This window comes from Betta splendens, chromosome 5, assembly GCF_900634795.4.
Source record: "Betta splendens chromosome 5, fBetSpl5.4, whole genome shotgun sequence".
In the NCBI taxonomy this organism is placed as follows: domain Eukaryota; kingdom Metazoa; phylum Chordata; class Actinopteri; order Anabantiformes; family Osphronemidae; genus Betta; species Betta splendens.
Window position 1 is genome coordinate 2095854 of NC_040885.2, and position 22542 is coordinate 2118395.

General features: G+C 45.7%; 1 protein-coding gene across 1 annotated transcript; it reads left to right on the forward strand.

Moving 5' to 3' along the window:
• Positions 1-18: 18 nt before the first annotated feature.
• Positions 19-22089, forward strand: LOC114855792 (caM kinase-like vesicle-associated protein). Its single transcript, XM_029151268.3, has 11 exons — positions 19-377; positions 15852-15959; positions 16037-16168; positions 17263-17337; positions 17709-17847; positions 18653-18773; positions 18870-18945; positions 19020-19156; positions 19264-19342; positions 19683-19770; positions 19857-22089. Exons 2-11 carry the CDS (start codon positions 15865-15867, stop codon positions 20169-20171), a joined length of 1257 nt encoding a protein of 418 aa, XP_029007101.1. The 5' UTR covers positions 19-377; positions 15852-15864; the 3' UTR covers positions 20172-22089.
• Positions 22090-22542: the final 453 nt, after the last annotated feature.

A 22542-nucleotide genomic window follows, 5' to 3' on the forward strand; every position in this document is an offset into this window, starting at 1 on the left:
TCCGTGAAATATATCTAAATACATATGTCGAGGTTTGAACTTGTTCTCACTTCGTCTCCGACTCTTGCGTGCGGCTCTGAGCGCGGTCCTGTGCGCCGTGCGCTCTGGATGCTGCGCCCCCCCCCTCACCTCCATCACCATCACCACCTCTCCCGTCCTCCTCTCTCTTCAGAGCTCGACGCGCACAGGCACAACAGATGGTACAGTACAGTACGAGCGACCGCAGGAGCGCGAGAATTCCACGCAGAACTACTTTTATTTGTCCAAACTTCCCAGGGACGCGTCGCGCCGCGGGAGCAGGGGGTGGGTTCACCGAGGACCAAGTCCACTTTCACGGCTGCTGGATCTTACGTTTAGAGGCGGCATTTGGCGTCAAGGTAAGTTGTGATGTCTTGTCGCTCAAATGTCGGGAATCGGTGGATTTGAGGCAAACCTCGGAAACGCAATGACATTATCTTTTTTCGCTCTTTTTAATCGATGCATTTGAGTCTGTTCATAAAACTAACGCTAACGTTACATAATGCATAATTTCACAACGAAGAACATTAGAATTTCGACATAATTTACTAGCTTCGATCGACCCATCAGTAAAATGAACCGCAATCAATTCTCTAGATGTCACGTCCACAAAGTTTTTCACTGATCGGATAAAAATCAGTTCGAACGAACAAAACAAACTAAACGTCCAGTGTAACGTTTTTTCTGCAAACAAAATACTAATATGTTTTATTGGAATATGCATTGCAGTAATTATAAGAATATTCATTAAAAACATACTGTAAAATGCTAATGTGGCAGTAAGTGTGTTTTTCAGCACTGCAGGAGTTTATTCCAGCAGTCCTAACTCAGACTTAGGCACGTAAGTGCTGATGCTGCAGATCTGTGCAGATGCTGATGCCACGCTAGAAGCATTTAAACGCACCATGCGCTCCAACTCGCCCACAGAGCCTCAACTTTTAATTTGAAAAGACCCGCTACACAGTGTGTCAAGGATCAGTAATGTTGTCTAACATGAGACTGTTGTTGTGAGACACGGCGTAAAGGACTTCGACATAATTCTAACAAATCTAACAGTTATTAATTTATATCTTTTGATTTCAAAACTTGAGAGTTGTTAGTGACCAGGTTTATCACGTGGTAGATATATTAGGATTTCAATGACACAGCCTGTGAGAGACTGACACTAATATTTACAGTATGAGATTTATGTCCCATGTTCAGCCTTAAAATAAGCTCATAGGGCTCTGACATTTGGTTCTGAAGTCACCTGACATCCATTATTTTAGTCTTACATTTAGACACACAATCATGATGTGTTGTACAGTAACTCAGCCACAGATCAGCACAGGAAGTGGAAAAAATCCTGCTTCACCCTGGAAGCATTTTGTCCATAGGTCAGTGCTTCCATCCACGCTGTAGTGTACAGACCCGTCACCCATGATTTGTTCGGCCCCTGAAGAGGTCCAGACCTGCGATGGACCCCAGGTGGCCCTGTCACAGCAGCAGCAGCAGCATTTATGGGAGAGCACAGCCGATTACCACATAGCCTGGCAAACTGCACACAATTAGCTCTCCAGGGAAGTCCACTCAGCTCTGCATCCTCTCAATTCAGTCAAAGCTGCAGGCGCACGCAAGGAACGCACGGCCTGCTTTTGTTTTCTTACAGATGCAAAATGCGCTAAGTCATGATGCTTGTAATGACAGTTTAAATAGTTTGGAGCAGGCAACAGCAGATTGCGGCAGGTTCTCCAAAATGTAAAAATCTATATATCTTGCATTCATTTGTGCTCAATAAAAACTTTATGGCCCCTGTGAGAATCCTGTGCCAGTAATTCCCTGTTCAAGAGCCACACAACAAATTAACGTCAGCACTACATGTGTGCTCTCACACAGTCGAGTGTGAGTGTGCTGAGTACTCGACAAAAACACACGCTGGGCTGCAATATTGAGGCATAAATTGGTATATGCTGCAGTGATGCTATAATGTGGAGGGCTGGGAAGAATGTTCAGCGTGTGACACTCACTGATTTTCATTCATCACATTCACTCGGAGGCTCAACGTGAACCTTTCCTTGTTTGTCCATTTTGTCGTTTGTTTACCTGATGATTGTGCGTCTGCTGTACCTGGAGGTGCAGAGTAATCGTCTCTGTGCTGCTGACGTTGTGTAGTGTCAGACACGCTCCCAGTGCGGCATTATAATATACTGTGGCGTTGGAGGATGAGTGAAGGACCTGGGTTAAACAAGGGAACCATTTTAATGGTTTAATGGCTTAAATCAAACGCATCCTCCTTCGTGTGTGTGAACGGGTCGGATCTGATGTGATGAGAGGGGACCGGCTTCTGTGTGGACTGTGAGCGTTAGTCTCTTTGAAGAGTGAAATCAAACGCAGGTGGATCCTGAGCCACTGCTGAGCCTGACTGTTGTATTGACTCTGCATAACCCGCGAGTCAGGTGCAAATACAGAGTTTTGCCACAAACATTTTTTTATGCCCACATAAATCCGACGACCTACAGAATGTAAAGATTCTGCAGAGGAAATGAGACGATACACACAGATGATGCATGCTCCTCATTACAAAACACTTACAAACAGCCTGCAGGCAGATCCATCTTACAAATGTGTCATGCAAATGTTACTACAGTATGAAGCTTTAGATTATATATAATTTTGCATCCCGTACAAACAAAACAAATAGTTCAACATTTCTTAAATGTAGATTCGGGTTAGGGTATTGGAGGTAATGGGTCCCGTTCACCCGTCACAACTGTCCTCATATGACTCAGGCAGCCAGGCCACACATGGACGTCAGTAACACAGTAGCAGTGCAGTGGAGCCATATCACGTTGTGAGGAGTAAGTGTGGGTCCATTGGGGCGGCACCGCGGGGAAACTGACCCCGGGCTGAGCCGGAGCAGCGACGTCCTCGCAGACGCCTTCAAACACACCCAGCCTGCAGACCCATGAGGGCTGGGGGTCAGGGTCCGGGTCAGAGGAGCTTGTGGCCCATTCTCTGCTGCTCTTTAGTGGTGAAGAACTGTGGTATACGGTTAGCCGCTAAAGAGCTATTGTTTGGTCGTCTGAGCTGAGACATTAAGAAGCAATTACAGTAAGGTGTAAGTGTTGCCAAAAAGGCTGAAGAGAAACGAGGCAGTGGGAAGTGATACTTCTGTGTACTTCCTGTTGCTTTGGAACCAGCTCATCCGCTGTGATTTTTATTTGTCTAGACACTTGTTATAATTTGAATACAACTTGGTTAAGTGAATAAAAGCTCCATTGAGAATTAGAGACGGGATCTTGGCTCAATCCTGAACCCAACCTGCTCCAGTGTGGTCTGAGAACGAGGGAGCGCTGCAGCCTCAGGGAGACGAGGAGCCAATCTCAAAATCAGATTTCACAAGAACATGAGAACAATTTGAAGCAACGAATTACAGCTTTTACAGCATAAATTTTATTCTGTGCTTCGATGTGGGAGGAGCTTTGTCAGAAACCGCTAATCTCGCACATTCCGTCCAGCAATGAGGAGTCAGTAACCTTTAAAATCAGCTGTGTGGTTGAGGTTACGGGCATATAAACATCCCATGCAATTAAAAACAAACACATTATGAGTCCATATTGTCCAGTTAATAGCATTATGTTCAGCTTATGACGGTTCGACCCAAGTTGTCTTACCATTCAGTGTTGGTGAGGGAGTCGTATAATGAAAACGTGTGTGTCTTCAGTGACATAACTCGTGTCAGTGTTGTTTGCCTCCTGCTTGTCACAGACATCTGGGAACAAGTTACAGACGCCAACTTTGTCATAAGTCATCATGCTTTTGTCAGGGGAGGAATAGGAGCAGTTATCTTGTAATGACAACGTCAGCACTGTTTTTAAGACGAAACCAATTAGTGAGTAAAAAAACGAGAAAAGAGACTTTAATAACGTCATCAATCATGATTAATACAGAGGGAGCATCCGCTAGTAAGGTCTTTTCTAACCCTCGAACCTCATCTTTAGTCAAAGGGTGATGTGCAGCATCAAAGAGACACTCCGCCTGGCGTCCACCAATAGAAAATTTAAAGGGGAATTTGAAATAGAAATGGATTAATATTTCACCCCATCATCGATTCCTGCTGCCACTGCAGGCAGGTTGCACATACTATACGAAGGGACGAGGCAGCGTCCTCTCCTCAGAAGCAGCGGGCCTCCACCACTTAGTCCGTCACCCCCTACTGCTCGCTCGCTCATTTACCCATTCGCGAGGGCCGTGGCGAGAGCAGAGGTGGACGCGATTGGGCCCGTGATGGATGGCAGGTCATTTTATCGATATGCGGTGTTTGCTGACTCCTTCCTGAGGAAACAGGCGGCATTTTACATGATATTTGAGTGCGCGAGGTAATTTCTCAGGTGACATTTTATGCATCAACTCAACGTGTACAGTAGAGTGGTTCTGCTCCGCGCTGCACAGCCGCTGATGAAATGTGTTGAAACACACAACGACATCGACATCTTTTGTTACTAAACAATGGAGACAGACGGAAGCTGCAGCAGCATCAGTGGAAGGAAAATGAAGATTGGGTGTTTGTGCCATGTGTCACTTCTGTTATGAGGTTTTTAGGCTCTTTTGATATTATCTCCCATACACGTTGTCCTGCGTGTTGCACAGGTGAAGGACAGGGGAAATCTATTTTCATTAAAATTGCATGATAGAGCCCGAAGACAAGCAACAGTTGCATGACTCCAATCGATGGGCGCCCTCATGCTCCGGTAGTTTGTCACGGTGCTGATGTGGTTAGAGATGCGCTTTGAGTCAGAGCCTTAAATCCACTCGCTCTGGCATCGGCCTGCAGCAACAAACCGCTGCATTGTTGGTCGTAAACAACGGCACCTTGGTAGAAGGAGGTCAGAGCCTGTGATCTGTGCGTTTTCCGTTATCCAGTCAAATTAGTTGGAAGCTCAGGAGCTCAGGTTTGTTACAACAGAGCAGGATGCTGGTAAATCAGAAAAGTCGCCAGAGGAAATAAAAAGGGTCTCTTTGCCTTTTTCTTCTTTATTTTTCAGGTTATTGATCTGCAAACGAGCGAAAGCTCAGAGAGAAGAACCCTGTCAGGAAGCAAAATGGCATCTGATCTGATCTGATCTGATCTGATCTGATCTGATCTGATCTGATCTGATCTGATCTGATCTGATCTGATCTCATCTCATCTCATCTCATCTCATCTCATCTCATCTCATCTCATCTCATCTCATCTCATCTCATCTCTTAAAGAAGCAGGTTTCACCATATGGGAGCCTCTAGGTTCTGATTGCATCTGTCTGGGATTTACAGCTTGTTCTTCAAAAACTGGCACCTTGTGCAGCTGAAAACGACACTATGAGATTGATGAGCGCGAACCAAAACAGTGAAGTTGTGGGCCGGACAGCTAAACAATGAGCTGACAGACACTCTGACGCAGAGGAGTTGAGGATTTGGGCGACAGCGGCCCACTTCACGCTTCCTGGCGGTTTCCACGTTGTCATTTGATACGCTGGTATTAAAAAGTCCTGATTACAGACACTTTGAAGAAGCAAAAAAAACCCTGTCTTTCTAGAGTTCAGACATTTTGTTGAAATGATATATTATTAGGAGGAGGGTGTAATGCTGTTGTCTAGGTCCTCTTGTTCTGAGACCTTCTCACTACTCATGTACTATAGGGTCTGATGAGATGAGATGCAGAGTTTTGCATTGAATGAGGCCCACTGTTAAATCATTGTCAGCAGATGGGAGAAGAGAGAAAACACTGACACAGCACTGATCCATGGAATGTTGTATCTCTACTGTGCTGACTAAAAATAACAGAAATGAGAGATGTGAATAATCATAAAAATGGCACATAAAGCAAATGATGCTTTCCTCTGCATCCAGCAGGGATAGTACTGTACTATGATGGCACGCTGAAGGACTTTGTAACCAAGGCAACAAACAACAGGCACAGGGAAGATTAGCCGGTGAAGTGTGAAGAGAAAGCATTTCACATTTTACATAAAGCAAAATGGCCAAACGGTGTTGCTGCACAACAGGCCATGAAAGGAGGCAGAAACAAACAGCTTCCGTAGGTGGCTATCACTGGGAGCAGCACTCATGACGCTGTGTACTCTACATCTCATTCATTCTTCATGACAAGCAAATGCAGAGACGTGCAGTTAAAGTGAAACATTCAGTGTAGCTGCGGGTTTTCAAACTCAAATGCTGAAGACTCATAGAGCACAGATGGAGATAAGCTAATCAGACTTCAGGAAAAGAGCCTGTGGAGGTGGATGCTTCCATTAATGACAAAGATTTACACCTCAGTCATTCATCTCGCCACCTCCCACCGCGCTGACCCCCCACCCCCCATGCTCTGAGTCACCTGCCCCCCCGGTCCTGCAGCGTTTTACGTGAGCGTCTTTCTCTTTTCCTTCTCTTTCCGCTCTTTCCTTTTTCCTCCTCGCGTAAAACGCAGAGACGGCGCTATTGTAGCTGTATCACTGCCTAGACAAAGCGAGGAAATGGAGGAGAAGTATATATAGGTACAGTCTGCTACTATTGACTGGAGAAATGCCTCAGAGATGAGGCTTCTTTCCTTCACGTGGGAGGAAAAGAAGCACGAGTGCAGCTTTGTGGTGGATGCTGTGTTTTTGTAGAGCGGCGAGGCTGCTTTTCCAACCACATTAGCTCATTTAAGAAAGGCCAAACATGCATCAGAGGCCAAACCTGTGGGCTTTCAATATAGTGCCTCTAATTTTCCCAGCCATAGGTGCTGTGGAAACGCATTTGCTACTATGAAGCGTAGCTCTTAGTACAGTACGCCAGGTTTATTGTGCATTTAATGTATTATTATTATTATTATTATTATTATTATTATTATTATTATTATTATTATTATTATTATTATTATTATTATTATATAAGACACGGCAGCTAAACAGACAGAGTCTGTTTTTCCACAGTAACAATGGACACATCTCTGATTCAGGGTCACACAGAACAAATACCATTGCACTCTGCTGTATAGTGGCACCAGCCTTTGATGTGTTACATGCTCTGAGCCTTCCCACGTGAGTTTCCAGTCACCCTATAAATCAGAGGGAGTCTGACACACTTTCACATTTGTCCTGAGCGGCCACGTGCCTTCCACTGACACCAAAACAACATTTTTTGGGGGGAGATTTGGGTTCATTCAGTTAGACTGAAAAACTGCTGATTGATGGAGTATGTAAAAGATCTGAAAAATACTTGTAAGCATGGTACTGATGAGTACTTTGTAATTTCCCCTCAAATATCTTAAACTAAATGACATCTGTGCTTAAAGACCCTATAACTACTGTGGCCACCTACAGTGCAGTATTCGTTTCTTTTCATTCCTATTTTTTCAACTTCATTGTCGTCCACACAGCTCAGGTCTCACTCGCTGGCTGGTACAGAAGGTTTGCTCTGGTTGCCTTCAGGCACCTGAACTGTGGATGGAGAGAGGAGAGCACTGTGAACGGGCCTAATCGCGGGGGGGCGGGGCTACAGCTGAAGTGCAGCACAGGGCCAGCCATGTTTGGACCCCTCTCTCTCCTCCTCTCTGTCTCTTTGAGGAGGACAAATGTGATCACACTGTGGGTGTGAAACATGCATGAATGCCTAGAACACTTTAAGGACTGGCTGGGGAACAAACCGGATGACGTTTTTTGCGGGCAGCTTGGCGATTGCGTGCGCGTGCGACAGGAAGTGCGGCCAGCGTGGGGACCGGGGCCCCGCTCGGCTCCGCTGAGGAGCAGGTGGGCCGAGCTGGTGTGATTCCGTCAGGGCCACGCAGGCCATATGCAGGGCGGCTCCGGCCTGAGGAGCGGGAGGCTGCTGCCTCCCACACCCGCGGCAGGCAGAAGTTTGCTCTCCATGAAAAATATGTCATCTCGCACGAGTAGCGGCGGCTCTCGCGCGCCGTCTCGCTGGCGCGGCCGCTGCGTCGCCATGGAAACAGGGCTGTTGCCACGCGATTACGCTCGTCTGAAACTTTTAATCCGCCGCAGGGTTGCTCAGTCTGCCATTATGACTTAGCGGCGTCTCCGACATGTGTTTACCTGCTGGCAGCGCAGGAATACAGCTGCTCCACTTCCCGTCACTTCAGCAGGAGTGCGGGCGGGCGTCTTTGGCTGAGCGTCGCAAGGCGCACAGCAGTGACGGGATCCCAACTTCCATGAGCATTCTGTCAGGAGAGATAACGCATCCATCACCCTGCTGGGCCTTCTCCCCCAAGAGAGAACAGCTTGTAAATACGACCAGAATATGGATGAGCCGAATGCGATAAAACGGAAAGCAGACACCGCAGCCGTCGTTATTGTTCCCGATGAAAGGAACATTTACAGACTGCAGCATTCTGCCGTCGGAAGCTTGATTCTGTTGCAGACAGAGCTGAGCTATACTGTATACAGTATGTGACAGAGTCGGTGAATAACCCTGCTACTGCTGTGAAGACCTATGTCAAGCATCTGGCAAGCAAAGCCATCTTATACAGGGGATTCACGTGTACAGTATATCGCAAACAGATTTAACTTAACACATGTAGAATTAGGGAGAACGAATGGCTCTGCTCTGGCAACACTCTACTCATTCAGACAGAGGGTCCGATCCAAAGCCGTAGCTACAGTACTTTCCTATTTCAGAGGCTGGGAATGGACACGGTGGCAGTGTTTTTACATTGCAATGGGAACGTGATCATCATCCACCTGAAGCTCAGCTGCTGATGATCTGCATCCTGTCTGAGCTGCAGGGTGAGGGTGCTGCTCTCATTAGTGATGAAAAGTACAGTAGAACCCACCTGAACACGCTGTCCTACTTAAAGTTTAAAACTATCACTACACAAACACAAAAGAAGACAATAAACAAGACACCAGAGGCTTGAAAGATTTCATTTAGAGCAAAGTTTCAGTCATATTTTAACCCAGTTTGTTAACTGACGTATGTATAAACTGTATTTTGTCGCCAGTAAGTAATTTTATCTGCTTGTCTGCTTTCTTTGGTCGACAATAAAATATGAATCAAAGCAGGGTCAGATTCCAGCCATAGTCTCACATTTTCCTTGGCTACAATGGTTCATGCCTGAAGAGCTTGAATGTTGTACATGCAGCTCCTTTAGAAGCAGTAAATACAGAACATGGTTCATGTATAGCTTGAACTGCTTGGTGTCTTATTCTAACATCTGTGTTGCTGATGCCGCAGCATAAATAGAATCAGAAACCAAACCAGGAGGCGACCATCACATTAACTAAAATGAACCGGTACAATTACAGTTTTCCAGGCTTCTCTCCAAAGCAGCCGTCGCCGGAGGTAGTCTTCCATCAGATTTCACACTGAGGCTCATCAGACCCATCGAACCCACAAGGTTCTAAGTAAGAAAAGAACCAACTTGCTCCCTATCCTGTAAATCCATCACACAGAATGATTCTAACGTGCGCACAGATCTATGCCTTCATCACACATGCATGGCCTTTGAGCAACGTCCTGCTGAGAACATGTACAGCGTTGGTGCTGGACAAATGTCCTCCAAATCTGCCTTGTCTCAAACAGCAAGAGCCCTCCCCCCCATCTGTCAAAAGCATTTTAATGCACTGAACCTCCTACTGTCATCCCAGGGAAATAACCATATAAGAAGCCTCCTTTCTTCCCCGTGGAAAAGGGAGCAGTTCAAACTGAATTACAAGACAGAACAAAAGATAGAGGTAGAAAGCGGCAGCCGAGCACAGATACAGTGAAAAGAAATGACAACGCTAGACAGGATGGTTTACAGCAGTGGTCCCCAACCCCCAGCCCGCTGACCGGTACCGGCTGAATTAAAAATGCTGCTATGTGACGTTTTATTTTTAAAGGTCAGCCCTTTATTTTATTTGACATGAAGAACTATTTTAGAGTCTGGAGGAGTTGAACTCTCAATAAACATATGCTGGCATAACAAATACACTCACAAATTTGAGTGTATTAATCATATTGTTTCTGCTAAAAAATGGACATTATTGGTGAAATGCTACTTTATTGTGAAATTACCTTTATATTATTATATTTATTGGTGCAAATTGATTACAGCTATTGTTTTAGACATTGATTCTGATACGTCTATAATCCAACATTCAAAATGCTGTAGAGAGTAGAATTTATGCTGGTACAGTATATGATCTATATCATTCATTACAGCATCTACGTATTATAGTTAATTCACCTCTAAACATAAACTTATATATGCAGTATTTACAGCATATATAGAAAAAGAGTATTTCAGTTGTGGTGAAGATTACTTTTAATATGATTACTTTTAATGTTTCCTCTGGAAGGATTTCATTGCAGCAGAGAAACGTGTTTATCATTATTAGCATTATTTGATCTCACATCCCAAAAGGTCCTGTTAAGGAGCAACTGGACGTGATGGAAGCAAACATTACCCGACTGTGAGATCTTGCTTTCTCTTCCTTTGGAATTTCAATAGTTCAGCCCTCTCCTGTCAGTTGAAATACTTTATATTTACTGCTCATAACTTGTGTCTGGTTTGCAGTATTCGCCTCAGCGTCAGCACTGCGTGGTGGCATTCAATTAGTATGAGCTCAACATTAAAACCAAGCCGGCCTTATTTATCCCTGGCTTTGGATGATAATATTTCATGTACTGTCGATTTTATGCGTGCCAATTAATGTTTGTGTCCACTGAAGCAGTGTGGAAGACTGGGAGCTAATGAGATTGGCTCTGAAAAGACTGGTGTCGAGGAGGAGCTGAAGCCACTGGGTCTCCTCAATAAAAGATCGTTTTCAGTCAGGACCCTGCTGTTCTGCATCTACACTATGGTTGTATTAAAAATAATAAGAGAAACATAGACAATTTCATTTCTTTGTACAGTATATCATGTAGGATATTGCCCCAATTGCCAAATTAGATTTTAATGGTCTCTTGTCTTTGACGAATCAACTTCTCCGTAGTCGTTCACATCATTCCAATCATTCTCTGCTGCCTTTAGGACATTATATATGATTTGAATGCTACCAATAATTCATGAATTAAAACATAAATGCTCTTCTCGTCCTGTGTTGACAGGAAGGACATTTCTTGGTCTAAATTTAGAAACACTGACTATGTATTCCAACAGGACGCGGCACTAAGGGTCGCACTGTATGATCCTCAGGTTGATGCGTTCAGGCATGTGCTCATGCATGTATGTATGTCTTTACACCCATGTTCTCCCTCTGGATATAATGTCTGCATTTGTTTTATCATTTGTTCTCATGTGCTCTTTGTGTATGGGAAGCACATATGAACCATCCTACCTGAAGAGAAATAAGAGTCCCGTCCACTCAGAAACGCCCTCAAGCAGCCGTATTGAGGTCAATAGTGGACATGGAGTTATGGCTGGGCTGTACAATATAGGTTACTGTGCCTTAACTGTAATCACATAGATGAGTTTATAGTTTTTCCAACACAGGTAATAACCTAATTTAGAATTTGAATGCTACAATTTGAGCCATTGTTCAGAAGATCACTTGTGTAATTTTCTCATTAATTTCTTATCATCTTAAAACATAATTTTCTAAATGTGTCACACTTGAATGAACTGAATAAAGTCGTACCAAATAATTTAAAACATATCTGCAAAAGTGTAACGCAGCGCATTTTATAGCGGGGAAATGAAACCTCTCCCCCCGCCGAAGCCATCCGAGGCCCCATTTACCATTCAAGCACCAGCAGCGGAGTCAGCTTATCTACAAAACTTGCTTGAATCAGTTTAATAATTGATGGAACAAAACCACAGAGTCTCATGTTCACAAAGTCTCCATGACTTGCAGGTTAAACAGACAGAATGCAACAAAAAGCTTTTGTGTCCCGTTTGAATCGACACCTTACGTTTTTTTCTCTGTTTTTTTCAGCTCGTGTGCTAAATCTGACCTTTTACTAGTCAGGTCAACTGTGTTTGAGGCCAGGTCCACGTTATTTGTTCTGTTGTGTAGCTTTTTACTGCGTCACCGCATGTTGTCCTCCTATAAGGAGCTGTTTGCTGACTGAAGTTCCTGCGTACTGTCCCACTTAAGGGTCTCAGGCCCATTCTGAAACAGAACCGCTAATGGTTTTGTGGGCAGATCATGCTAAAAGGGCAAAGTGACAGTCGCAGGAGCGATTTATTGATTATAGACCTGTGACACTTTTACAGTACAGTCAGCGTGTCAAGATCCCACATTGTCACCTCCCCTTTAAGAGCTGTTTTCAGAAGGGCCTGCAATTTGCCTTGAGATGCTTGAAGAGTGCAAGGCTAAGCCTGAGAAGCTGTTGCTGCCAGTGATTCAGCAGCGAGAGAAATAGCACAGGAAGACGGAACAAAGTGGGGAGGAAGTGAAGTGGAGATGAGTGAGGGTTTTCTCAAGTCTCCCCTCTGCAGTATTTTGCTGTGTAGTGAGTCAGAATCAGACCATTGCTTTGAACCAATAACAGCCTGCGCAGTGTAATTCTCTGAATGCAAGTGAACGATTAGAATCGATGGCACGTGTGACGTCGGGGGGAAACGAACAGGACGAGCGGCGCTGCACAGTGAGCTGGAATTATGGGATCTTCAGCCCAGGACTGGAAGGACGCCGAGGCCGCGCCAAAAGGAGACAGCCGTGAAAAATGAACTCGCAGCCGCTTCCCCGACCTCCGCCGCTACCCTCAGTCTGATCCCGCTCCGTACACGCCGCTGATTGATGCGGCTTCCCGTCGCTTCATTTATTTCCTCTGTTGTTCCCCGGCTCCTCTCCCCTCGTTACAGCCCTCTCAGCTCCACGCCGGGGCTTGAAACGGCAAGTCTAATATAGTATGCCGCAATGCAACTTTAATTAGTGCAGTAAAAAAACCCCGGAGACGCTGCACGCGAAGTTTGATATGCACGATTCCAAGAAGTCATTTTCCCTTAAAGTCAGAAAGACATCATTCTTGTGGGGTGAGGTGTGAGAGTGGTGTGATGATGTTGCAGAATGTTGTTTCGTCCTCCCTGGTGAGTTTGTGGAGAAGGGCTCCCATGAATATATTGACTGATTCACTGAATTAATGCAGTTTGTGCAGCACACTGTGAAATAATGTACATATAAAGTGCTTTGATCTGGTTTCCATCTTTCACGCGCAGTTCTACTGATCATATAGAAATATTCAGTCAACAGTGCAGCAGTCTGCCGGAGCCGCCGTGCGCCGACAGGTTTCATGCATCAACATTCACACCTTGAGTAAACTGTTCATACACAGTCTACGCACTAATGGATCCACTCGACGCCGGTTCAGCGTTTCATCTGCCGTGACTGGAGTTGCGGTAAAATTCAGAAACAGATTTTTTTCTCACTAAAGTTTTTAACCATGACACCAAGACAAGTCTATGTTTTTTCCTCAAATATACATATTAAAGATATGCTCCAAGATTTACTGTACAGTATTTCACCATATGCCCGCAGTGCAGAGATTGGCTTGTAAAATGGGATCATCCTTCGAGTCAATTATATAATAAGCTTAAGTTCCTGTGAATCGCTTCTCTCGTATTGATTTGTAATGATTGATAATGCTGCCCACTCTTCAGGTAACGGTTCAGTGCAGTATGAGATGCAGCACCTTAAAACCAAGTCGCATTCCGAAGTCGCGGTGTGCAACTAAACGTAACGAACACAACATGAACGATGATCGAGATCCTCCTGCTTCGGTCTGTGGACGGAAAATGGAGGTTTTACACAAGGCTGACTCCACTCAATCAGTAATGGCCTTCCGTTAGGATGGGATGATGCATGGGGCCTGATCCCTACTGTGCATCCTCATTTAGCAGCCACCGAGCCAGAGGCTGAGAAATGACTCACAAACCAAACAGGAAGTAGAAGATTCTCAAACACGAAAAAGCCCGTTTCTCTCTCTGCGGAACTTCAGGGTGTGATGAGAGACTCCTACAGCGTGAGGGCTTATCAGAGCAAACAGGCAACGCACAAACCTTCCCCCAGCATTACACCTCAGCTGCAGGTGAAATAATCCCCCGATACTGCAGCCCTGAAAAGTGCCGAGCGTGCGTGTAGGCGCTGTGCTCAGCCTAATCCTAAGCTTCGCCCAGACACAGGTTCCTCATTGATTCCAACGGGCGCCGGAAAAAAAAAACTCATTTGTGCGCGGCCTCGTCTGGCTGGAGGAGGCGCCGCGCTTCTCTAATAGGCCGTGGATCCCTCTTCAGGGCTCTGAACCCGTCGCCGAGGTCACTCCCCGGGCCGTAAATCAGCGCTCCCGAGGGGCACGGATCGGCCCAGGGTGTTAATGCTCCAAACGGGCCCGTTACATGTACAAAGCCCTCACAAACACTGTTTCACACTTTGTTTAAACTCTACATCAGCCTGCGGTTTCACCCCAACCACTCTCCCGTGGACTGCTGCTGAATATCAATGTTTCCTCTTCTATTATAGATTTTCCCCGATGTTTTCTAATGCCGCGCTATCTTCCATTTAAGCCACTGGCCCCTGCGGAACCTTTCCCTCTCCGACGCGGCACCGACCGAAGCATTTGCCAGTGACAGACAGAGAGAAATAGGGAGGCAGGAAAGGTCAGGCGCTCGCTGCGACTACACAACGCAGCCCCGCGCCTCGGACGAGAACGGGTTCAGGGAGCACGCGCTTCTCCTTTCACGCAACCGGAGGCTCGGCCGCGCTCATTTAGACGAAGCCCTGCCGCAGCCGACAGATCGCCCGTCGCACACGTAACGCTGCGCTGAGCTCATCAGCACGTGGGCATCCATCACCAGACCGTGGGCACAGATGGACGCTATGCGGCTCGGGAATAAACACCTTGTACCTCCTATTCATGGGAAGAGCTCGTTGAGGACAGCGCCCCTGCATTCAGGCTGCTTCGAAGCGCTCACGCCAGGTCAGGAGCGCTCGGTGAATGTGCAGCGCTGCGCTGCACGTCCCTGAGCAGTAAGTGCTTTGGTGCCTTATTAAAGGACACGTTGCTGAGAGAGGCAACAATCACTCTACCACCAGGATTCTCTAATCAGATGGGAGAATGTTTAATCGTTTAATGATGTGGTTCTTGTTGATCATTACCAATATAATCAATATTATTACATTCTTAACAATGATTCAGTTTATAAGTTTCTATTTAAATACATAATGATGCCTAGCATGACCTTTAACACAGCATCCTCTCCTTTTCGATTACAACATTATATTTGTCGACGATGATAATCATGGAGCTGGAAACAGACAAATATCAAAATCTGTCTATTCCAGCAAACTATCGTGACATTTCCACTCCTAGAAAATACCATGTGACAGTGTAAAACAATGATTTTATACATATGTAATTTGTTAGGATTAATTCACACTCAAATCAGTTAAGGGAAGAAAAGTGAATTTTTTTAAATATTTATCCTATTGGGAAATGTTTTTCATCAGAAACCTTTGCTTCACTGTAAAGTTGTGCCGGTCTTTTCCTAAACGAATGAGCCCGTATGGGCCCAGCCTCCTCCTGCCCTTTGACCCCCGCGGTTCGTAACGTTCATCCCACAGAAAAGCTGTTGCTTTCCCTCTAGATCGCTGCCTCGCCGCAAACTGTTCTCCTGGCTGTCATTATCAGTTATTAGTTATATAAGTCGAATCCGAGGCCGGCGCTCCGGCTCTCGCCCTCATTAATGCGGGGTCATGAAAGCCTCTGTCGCAGCAAGTGAAACGATCCGTATCCCAGATATTACTAGAGGTGTCTCTCGCTCGCACAGCGTTGTTTTACGACTGAAGGACGGCACAGCTATGCCAAGTCATCATCCAGTGTGATATTACAGCACAACCAAAGACACATCGTCTGCTGGTTGGACATCAGCCGGTCTCCTTGTGTTTCCCCTGCAGGTGAGGAGTGGCCATGCCGTTTGGCTGTTTAACCATCGGGGAGAAGAAGGATTATCACAATCCTTCGGATGTGACAGACAAATATGACCTGGGACAGCTCGTCAAATCGTGAGTACGGGAGCCAGTGAGTCCTGTTCGTTCCCTCTACATCTACAGCTAAAGTGCCGTGAAATGCTTCTTTTCAGGGAGGAGTTCTGTGAGATCTTCAGGGCCAAGGACAAATCTACCATGAAAATGTACACGTGTAAAAAGTTTCTAAAGAAGGATGGAAGGAAAGTCCGCAAGGCCGCGAAGAATGAGATCCTCATCCTGAAGATGTGAGTTGCTCTGTGGGCGTCTGGCCTGATTCGCTATGCGTCACCAAAAGTCGGCCACTGGCTTTTACTTTTACTCCTATCGCCGTTTCACCTTCATCATTTCATTTCACACGCAGCATCAATTTCGCCAAAGAAAAACAGCATTTTGCTCACCGATCACGCGCCGCCTAGTTTATCTCGGCTTCATTGTCATGATCTCATTTCTCAGACAAACTCACATTATCCTAAGTTCAGCCTCGCCAAACAAAGAGGCAGCGAAGCAAGATGCAGATGAAGGTGGGATCCCTGTACGAGAGGCATGTTCAGAACACGTTCTTCTGAAAATGACACCTTAAACGCCTCGCTGGCGCGGATTGTGCTCCGCTGCCGTACTTCGTGCTCCAATCATCAGTGGTTAGAATGAATAACCAAATGCGATGACATTTTCAAAGGCTGTGAATAAAAGGCTGGCGGAGCATGAAGCACAGTTTTTAACACAAAGAGCCTGAATGTAGGAAAAGCAGAGCTCTATTTGGTTTAGCCTCAAACTTAAAGGTTCCACATACTGTCAGTCACTCATCGACCTCTCCGTTTTCTTCCAACACCATTTACCTTAAATCCACTTAAACGCTTATTCTGTTTCGCATGGCGGACATTCGTGAAGGGTCATTCCAGTCTGTGAAGCACAGACAGTCTGGGATCATACGCACTGGGACATGACAAGACCAGGCTGGATGTTGGTTGGGTTTCGCCATCAAGGCAAATGACATGACGCTTTATTCATAGAGCAATTATTATGTGGGAGCAGAAAGAAGATGTGTTTAGCAGGATTGTAATTCAGCACATGCAGTGCAGTTCACTTCCTTCACCATCCTGTGTTAGATCCTGGGAGTGTTGAGAGCATGTAGATAATGAATCACATCAGTGTGGAAAAAAAGCTCAGAATTGTGACGTGAGCTCGTGTGTCTGTGTTCTTCATCACCGCCTCTTCTCACAGCGTCGTGTATTATGCATGGCCACTAAAGCAGGTCATATATATTTCTGCCGCCCAATGAATAATGCATCGTCCCCGACATCATTCGTCCCCTGTGTTTTCCCACTTTATTTCTCCTCAGGGTGAAGCATCCCAATATTCTCCAGCTGGTGGACGTCTTCGAGACCAAAAAAGAGTACTTCCTTTTCCTTGAACTGTGAGTTCAGATGAATGATGAGCTCTCTGCTTGTCTTTGCTGTAACTTGTGCCCACTGCACTGTATATGTTGATTTTACCCTTGTGGGGAGAGAGCAGTTGAAGCCTAAAACTATTTAGAAGGAGAACAGCTCAGAACTCCAGATATAATTGTTTGCTGGCTGCGGCAGTCTCTTTACTCAGTGTAAAGAAAATGATTAAAAACATTCTACAGGTCAAAAAGAAGTGTGCAATTTATAATATTATAATCTTTAAAGGCCTCATTTCCTGTTTTGAGCATCATGTTTCACACCTAAATATTTTTAATACTGGCATGAGAACGCATTTCATTAACGCACACACTGAAGGTTTTTGCTGTCCGATCGTCCACAGCGCCACAGGCCGGGAGGTGTTTGACTGGATCCTGGATCAAGGCTACTACTCAGAGCGCGACACCAGCAACGTGGTGCGACAGGTGTTGGAGGCAGTGGCCTACCTCCATTCCCTGCAAATTGTCCACAGAAACCTCAAGGTAACTTATGTTGCCTCATGAGTAAACATGACGTCTGTTATAAGAGGGAAAATCACTCTTGTTTTTTAGTTGCTGTTGTCTCCAGAAGATAATTTCAAACTAATTTGTCAAAGGCCAAAGGTCAGAAATTAGACCTAGTCTATAATATATAATTCCCAGAAGACAAATCAGTTTGCATAAAAATTCATTTCATGTCTTCTTCATTATGAATTTTAAAAACTGCAGCGATGCACTAACTCTCCCACTTGCTTCACCATCAGTTAACGTTTTCTATGCAAATTTGTAGATGATGAACCACTAACAGACAACGGGTGCCGCGCAGTGTGAGCGCTGACATTTATTGTCTGTCAAGTGACGAGTGCACAACTCGCCGCATTTGGGCTGAAGTGCAACACGTCTGATGAAAATTGTGATATTTAGCCGGCGGAGCCTGTTACGCATTGATTGGCTGCCCTCTGTGCCCCGGCTCACTAATCATGTATAACCATTACTTGTAGCAAAACGTGAGCTGCCTCCCAGTGTGGATCTGTCAGCTTGAATGGAAATCAATCCACTCCTAAGTGGAAATAGTTTAAACTTTAAAATTAATCTGGATGCCTTTGGTTTGATTTGAGCCTTTTTGTCTGGACTGGATAATTAAACTTTTAGATCTTTTTAGTCTCCTCATTATTTTAGTTTTTGAACATGACACCATCACTGGAATTCAAACCCTCAACCTTCAGTAGCTGATTAGCCGTGACAGTAAAAGACCTTAAATATGAATATTACATCAACCTTTGTCACTGTAATATGTCGTTGTCTGTAGCTGGAGAACTTGGTTTACTACAACCGCCTGAAGCATTCTAAAATAGTCATCAGTGACTTCCATCTCGCCAAACTGGAGAATGGACTAATCAAAGACCCCTGTGGGACGCCAGAGTACCTGGGTGAGACTAGGAATTTACCATCTAGCTACTAGTATTGGTACTGATGAGGTTTCAGGCTGCCGGAGGGTTTGATGAAGTTCCTGTGCCCTTGTGCAGCTCCAGAGGTTGTGGGCCGACAGCGGTACGGCCGACCCGTGGACTGCTGGGCCATAGGCGTCATCATGTACATACTGTAAGTTCTGACTCAAACGTAGTGGCTTGATGTGTTTTGACTCCTGACGAATCCTTGTTTCTGTGCTGACACAGGTTGTCGGGCAACCCGCCCTTCTACGACGAAACGGATGACGACGATTACGAGAACCACGACAAGAACCTTTTTCGAAAGATCCTGGCGGGCGATTATGAGTTTGACTCTCCGTACTGGGACGACATTTCTGATTCAGGTCATTTTTAAAGTCAACAATGTGTAGACAACGACATCTCACTCCCTCAGCGTAAAGACAGAATAACTCCTTTAATTTATTGAGTTTCTGTTGTTTTTTTCTGACAGCTAAGACTCTGGTTGCTCGTTTGATGGAGGTGGATCAAGACCAGAGACTGACGGCTCAAGAGGCCATAAACCACGAATGGTGAGTGGCTGCGTTCTGCTAGATTATCCAATTACAACAGTGCAATCAGAAGTGACATTCCAATCCTTTGTTGGTTAACAGGGCAACTGCTTATAACCAGAGTTTAGGTTACCATTAAAATCAGCGTTCGTGCTTCGATGCTGATCTCACATTTGGAAACGCCTAGTTTCCGTAATCAGCTTCATCATAGGTTTCTAACGCGCTGATTGCCGCTAAACTGCTCGAGCATTCTTCAAATGTTTAACCACGCATAAGGTTTGCCAGTGATTCCACGAGCAGCAAACCGAGTAGTGGCGTGAAGCGTGTTGCCAAGCCGTTGTTTTTTCACTTTGTACGTCAGGATCTCCGGCGGAGCCGCTTCAGACAAGAACATCAAGGAAAACGTGTGCGCGCAAATAGAGAAGAACTTCGCCCGAGCCAAATGGAAGGTAAACGCCTTTATTCCTCTGAACAGGAAGTTTCCCACCCAACAGTGGAGCGGTAGCAGTGCAGTCTGTTCTCTGATCCGCCGCAGAAAGCTGTACGCGTCACCACCATCATGAAGCGGCTCCGAGCCCCCGAGCAGAGCGAGTCAAAGTCAAACAGCCCCGCGGCCGACGCCGTTCCCGCGCCCGCGCCCTCCGAAGCTCCGGCCCCCGCGTCCGCCGCCGGGCCCGAGGGAGCGCCCGCCGTGGTGGTCACGGACGCCGCCGCCCCGACGAGCCAACAGGACCCGGCGCCGGAGCCCGCCGCCGCTGGCGCCGCCGGCGCCGGGCCGCAGGAGGCGGAGCCCGCGTCGCGCTGCAACGGAGACGCTGTGACGACCGGCGCTCAGGACGAGCAGGGTTAAACCGGCGCCCCGCCCCCCTCCCGCGTGACTTTGCAGTCTCCCGCCAACTCCTGCACCCTGTACATTAGCTGCTAGCATGGTGACACTGACTCCGCTTCGCTCTCACGTGCAGCTTTAGTCCCACCTCACGGAGGCTGCGCGCAGCTTCCCGAGCGCTTTTCTTTTCACATGCAGTGCTTCTCCCGTCACTGACCTTCCAGTGTTTTACGTCCGATTAAATGAATCATCTACTGTATCTAGCTAACAAAGGGTTCGCGCAGCGGAAGCAGACTCGCTGTGGAGCTGGGGGCGCACGTCTCCGTCTTTCTGATCTTTCTCTCGGATGCAGAAAGACACATTTGTGTTTCAGCCAAGTTGGGGAACTTCTCATAGATAGTTTGGCGATTACAGCATTTGTTCTGTGAGTCAGTGAAATGTTTAGCTTTTCTCTTTGGCTTTGACCTTTCACTGCAGCCCCCCCACACACACACCTTTAAAATGGTAAATACACGGTGACCTTCTAAGTTTCCTGTCTACACTAAATACTATTGTGCATTAGACAATGCTGAGATCTGTACGTGGGGGGTTTAATGCTAGGTCCTGTATTTTTAACTAGGCAGCTTCACACAAACACTATGTTTCTTTGTTAACTTCCTGCTCAGGGAAGAACCTAATAGTTTTGAGTGTAGGGATCGTGTACATAGAGACCTTTGTAGAAGTAGCCAAAACAGCATGTGTTCCCTTTTTTTGCTGTTACTTTCACAATAAAAGCCACTAATAAAAGTGGATGAAGATGCGCAAATGCCAAACTTTACTTATCAAAGGCCACAGCTCTCCTGCCTAATGTTTTATTTGTGATTGCCACATTCGCTCTGTCTTTTTTATTTTTACACACATCCTTGAACTCAAACGCCACATGTCTTAATACTTGGCTGTCACTGTAAAGCAGAACGTGCATTAACAGACCACATGTGGCTTTCAAGGGAAACACGCGCATCTGTTTTTTTTTTTTTACTGTGGTAACTAGGCTCGTACAGTATCTACTGACTCAACCTGTTCACTTCTATCGGGCCGAAAAAAAACAAAAACAATATTAGGACTGTACATATTTATTATAGCTTTTCAGTCATCACACTTTTTTAATTCCATATACTTTTAGCTTATACTTGACTATAAATTTTTGTTGTGGTCCCCTTCAGCATCAATAACAAACTAGAGAAGTATTTCTCTGTGATCACTCTAGAGGAAATAGAGCAATATATTCGACTGGCTGCAGAAACTGTGATTCCTGGTGTCCTTTCGATAAAGTCCATGTATCTGTTAGTAGAAGTCTATGGTTCATGCCAGCCGGGCCACACACGGCTGCTGTCCGATAAACTAAGCGTGTGTGTGGACCAATGACCAATGATTAAAACCTGTCTGTTGTGCAACTATTTACCATGCGCCTGTCAATAAATACGAAACTGTGGATTTGAGATCAGGTGGGGAGAAAAAACAATCCCATGTACTGTAGAACTGACTATGTTGTCTCTAATTCATGTACTATATCTCCTCCGTACTGAGCCAGATTGGTAACGTGCCAACAAGTAAAATTGTACCACTCAAGTATTTTAAAATAATTATTTAGATTTTTCACAGGAGGCTTAAAAACAAGAGATTTTTATGTGAATAGATTCTGTCATGTAGTTTGTTTTATTTGTTTTGATGGCAAATTAGTACTGTTTAACTACTGTTACACAGTTCAAAGCAATGCTTTTTCTCACTGTATTTATTATTCCATGTTCATTTTGCCATGCACTTACAGGTGTATTTATAGATGTAATGTTTGCCGGGACCAGTGGTCATCTGTAGGTCATGTCTTTTACATTCGTGACCTCTGTACCATACTCCTTGACTTGAGTTGATGACTTTGATGGTAATAAAAATGGATTCATCTGTTTGCGCGTGTGCCATTCTCTCGTCTCATATCTCGTACAGAAGGAGGAAAGCGTCTTTGGAAGCGAAGCCGGCCCCGTCGGTGATTATTTAGGGAAAATGTGAGAAGCTGCCTGCGTCACCGCCCTCTGCTTTCCCTCCGACCCGGCGGAGAGCATCTGTGTTGTACGCTCTCAATTAGCACAGGCTTAGCACCCATCCTGGTGCGGTGAGAACTCGTTTCCAATCAGTGCCATTTGGTGACACTTTCCAGGATACTTCCACTGCATCACATACTCTGATAGGAGTATGTGATGCAGTGGTGATAGGAGTATGTGATGCAGTGATGTAGTGTAGAGCTTGCTCTACATGTAGGCTCTCTGGGGCTTCGTGGGTCATCTGAGGCGTCCTGACCCTGTGTTCGTGTCACTGGATGACTTCATTAAGAGTGGGGGTCAGAAAATGTGAGATTCATGGT

Bases quoted from the DNA above. Each gene is read 5' to 3' on its own strand.
- LOC114855792 (XM_029151268.3), top strand. From the start codon at position 15,865: ATGCCGTTTGGCTGTTTAACCATCGGGGAGAAGAAGGATTATCACAAT. The intron at 19,157-19,263 runs GTCATTTTTAAA...TTTTTCTGACAG, and splicing joins GGACGACATTTCTGATTCAG to CTAAGACTCTGGTTGCTCGT. The intron at 19,771-19,856 runs GTAAACGCCTTT...GATCCGCCGCAG, and splicing joins TCGCCCGAGCCAAATGGAAG to AAAGCTGTACGCGTCACCAC.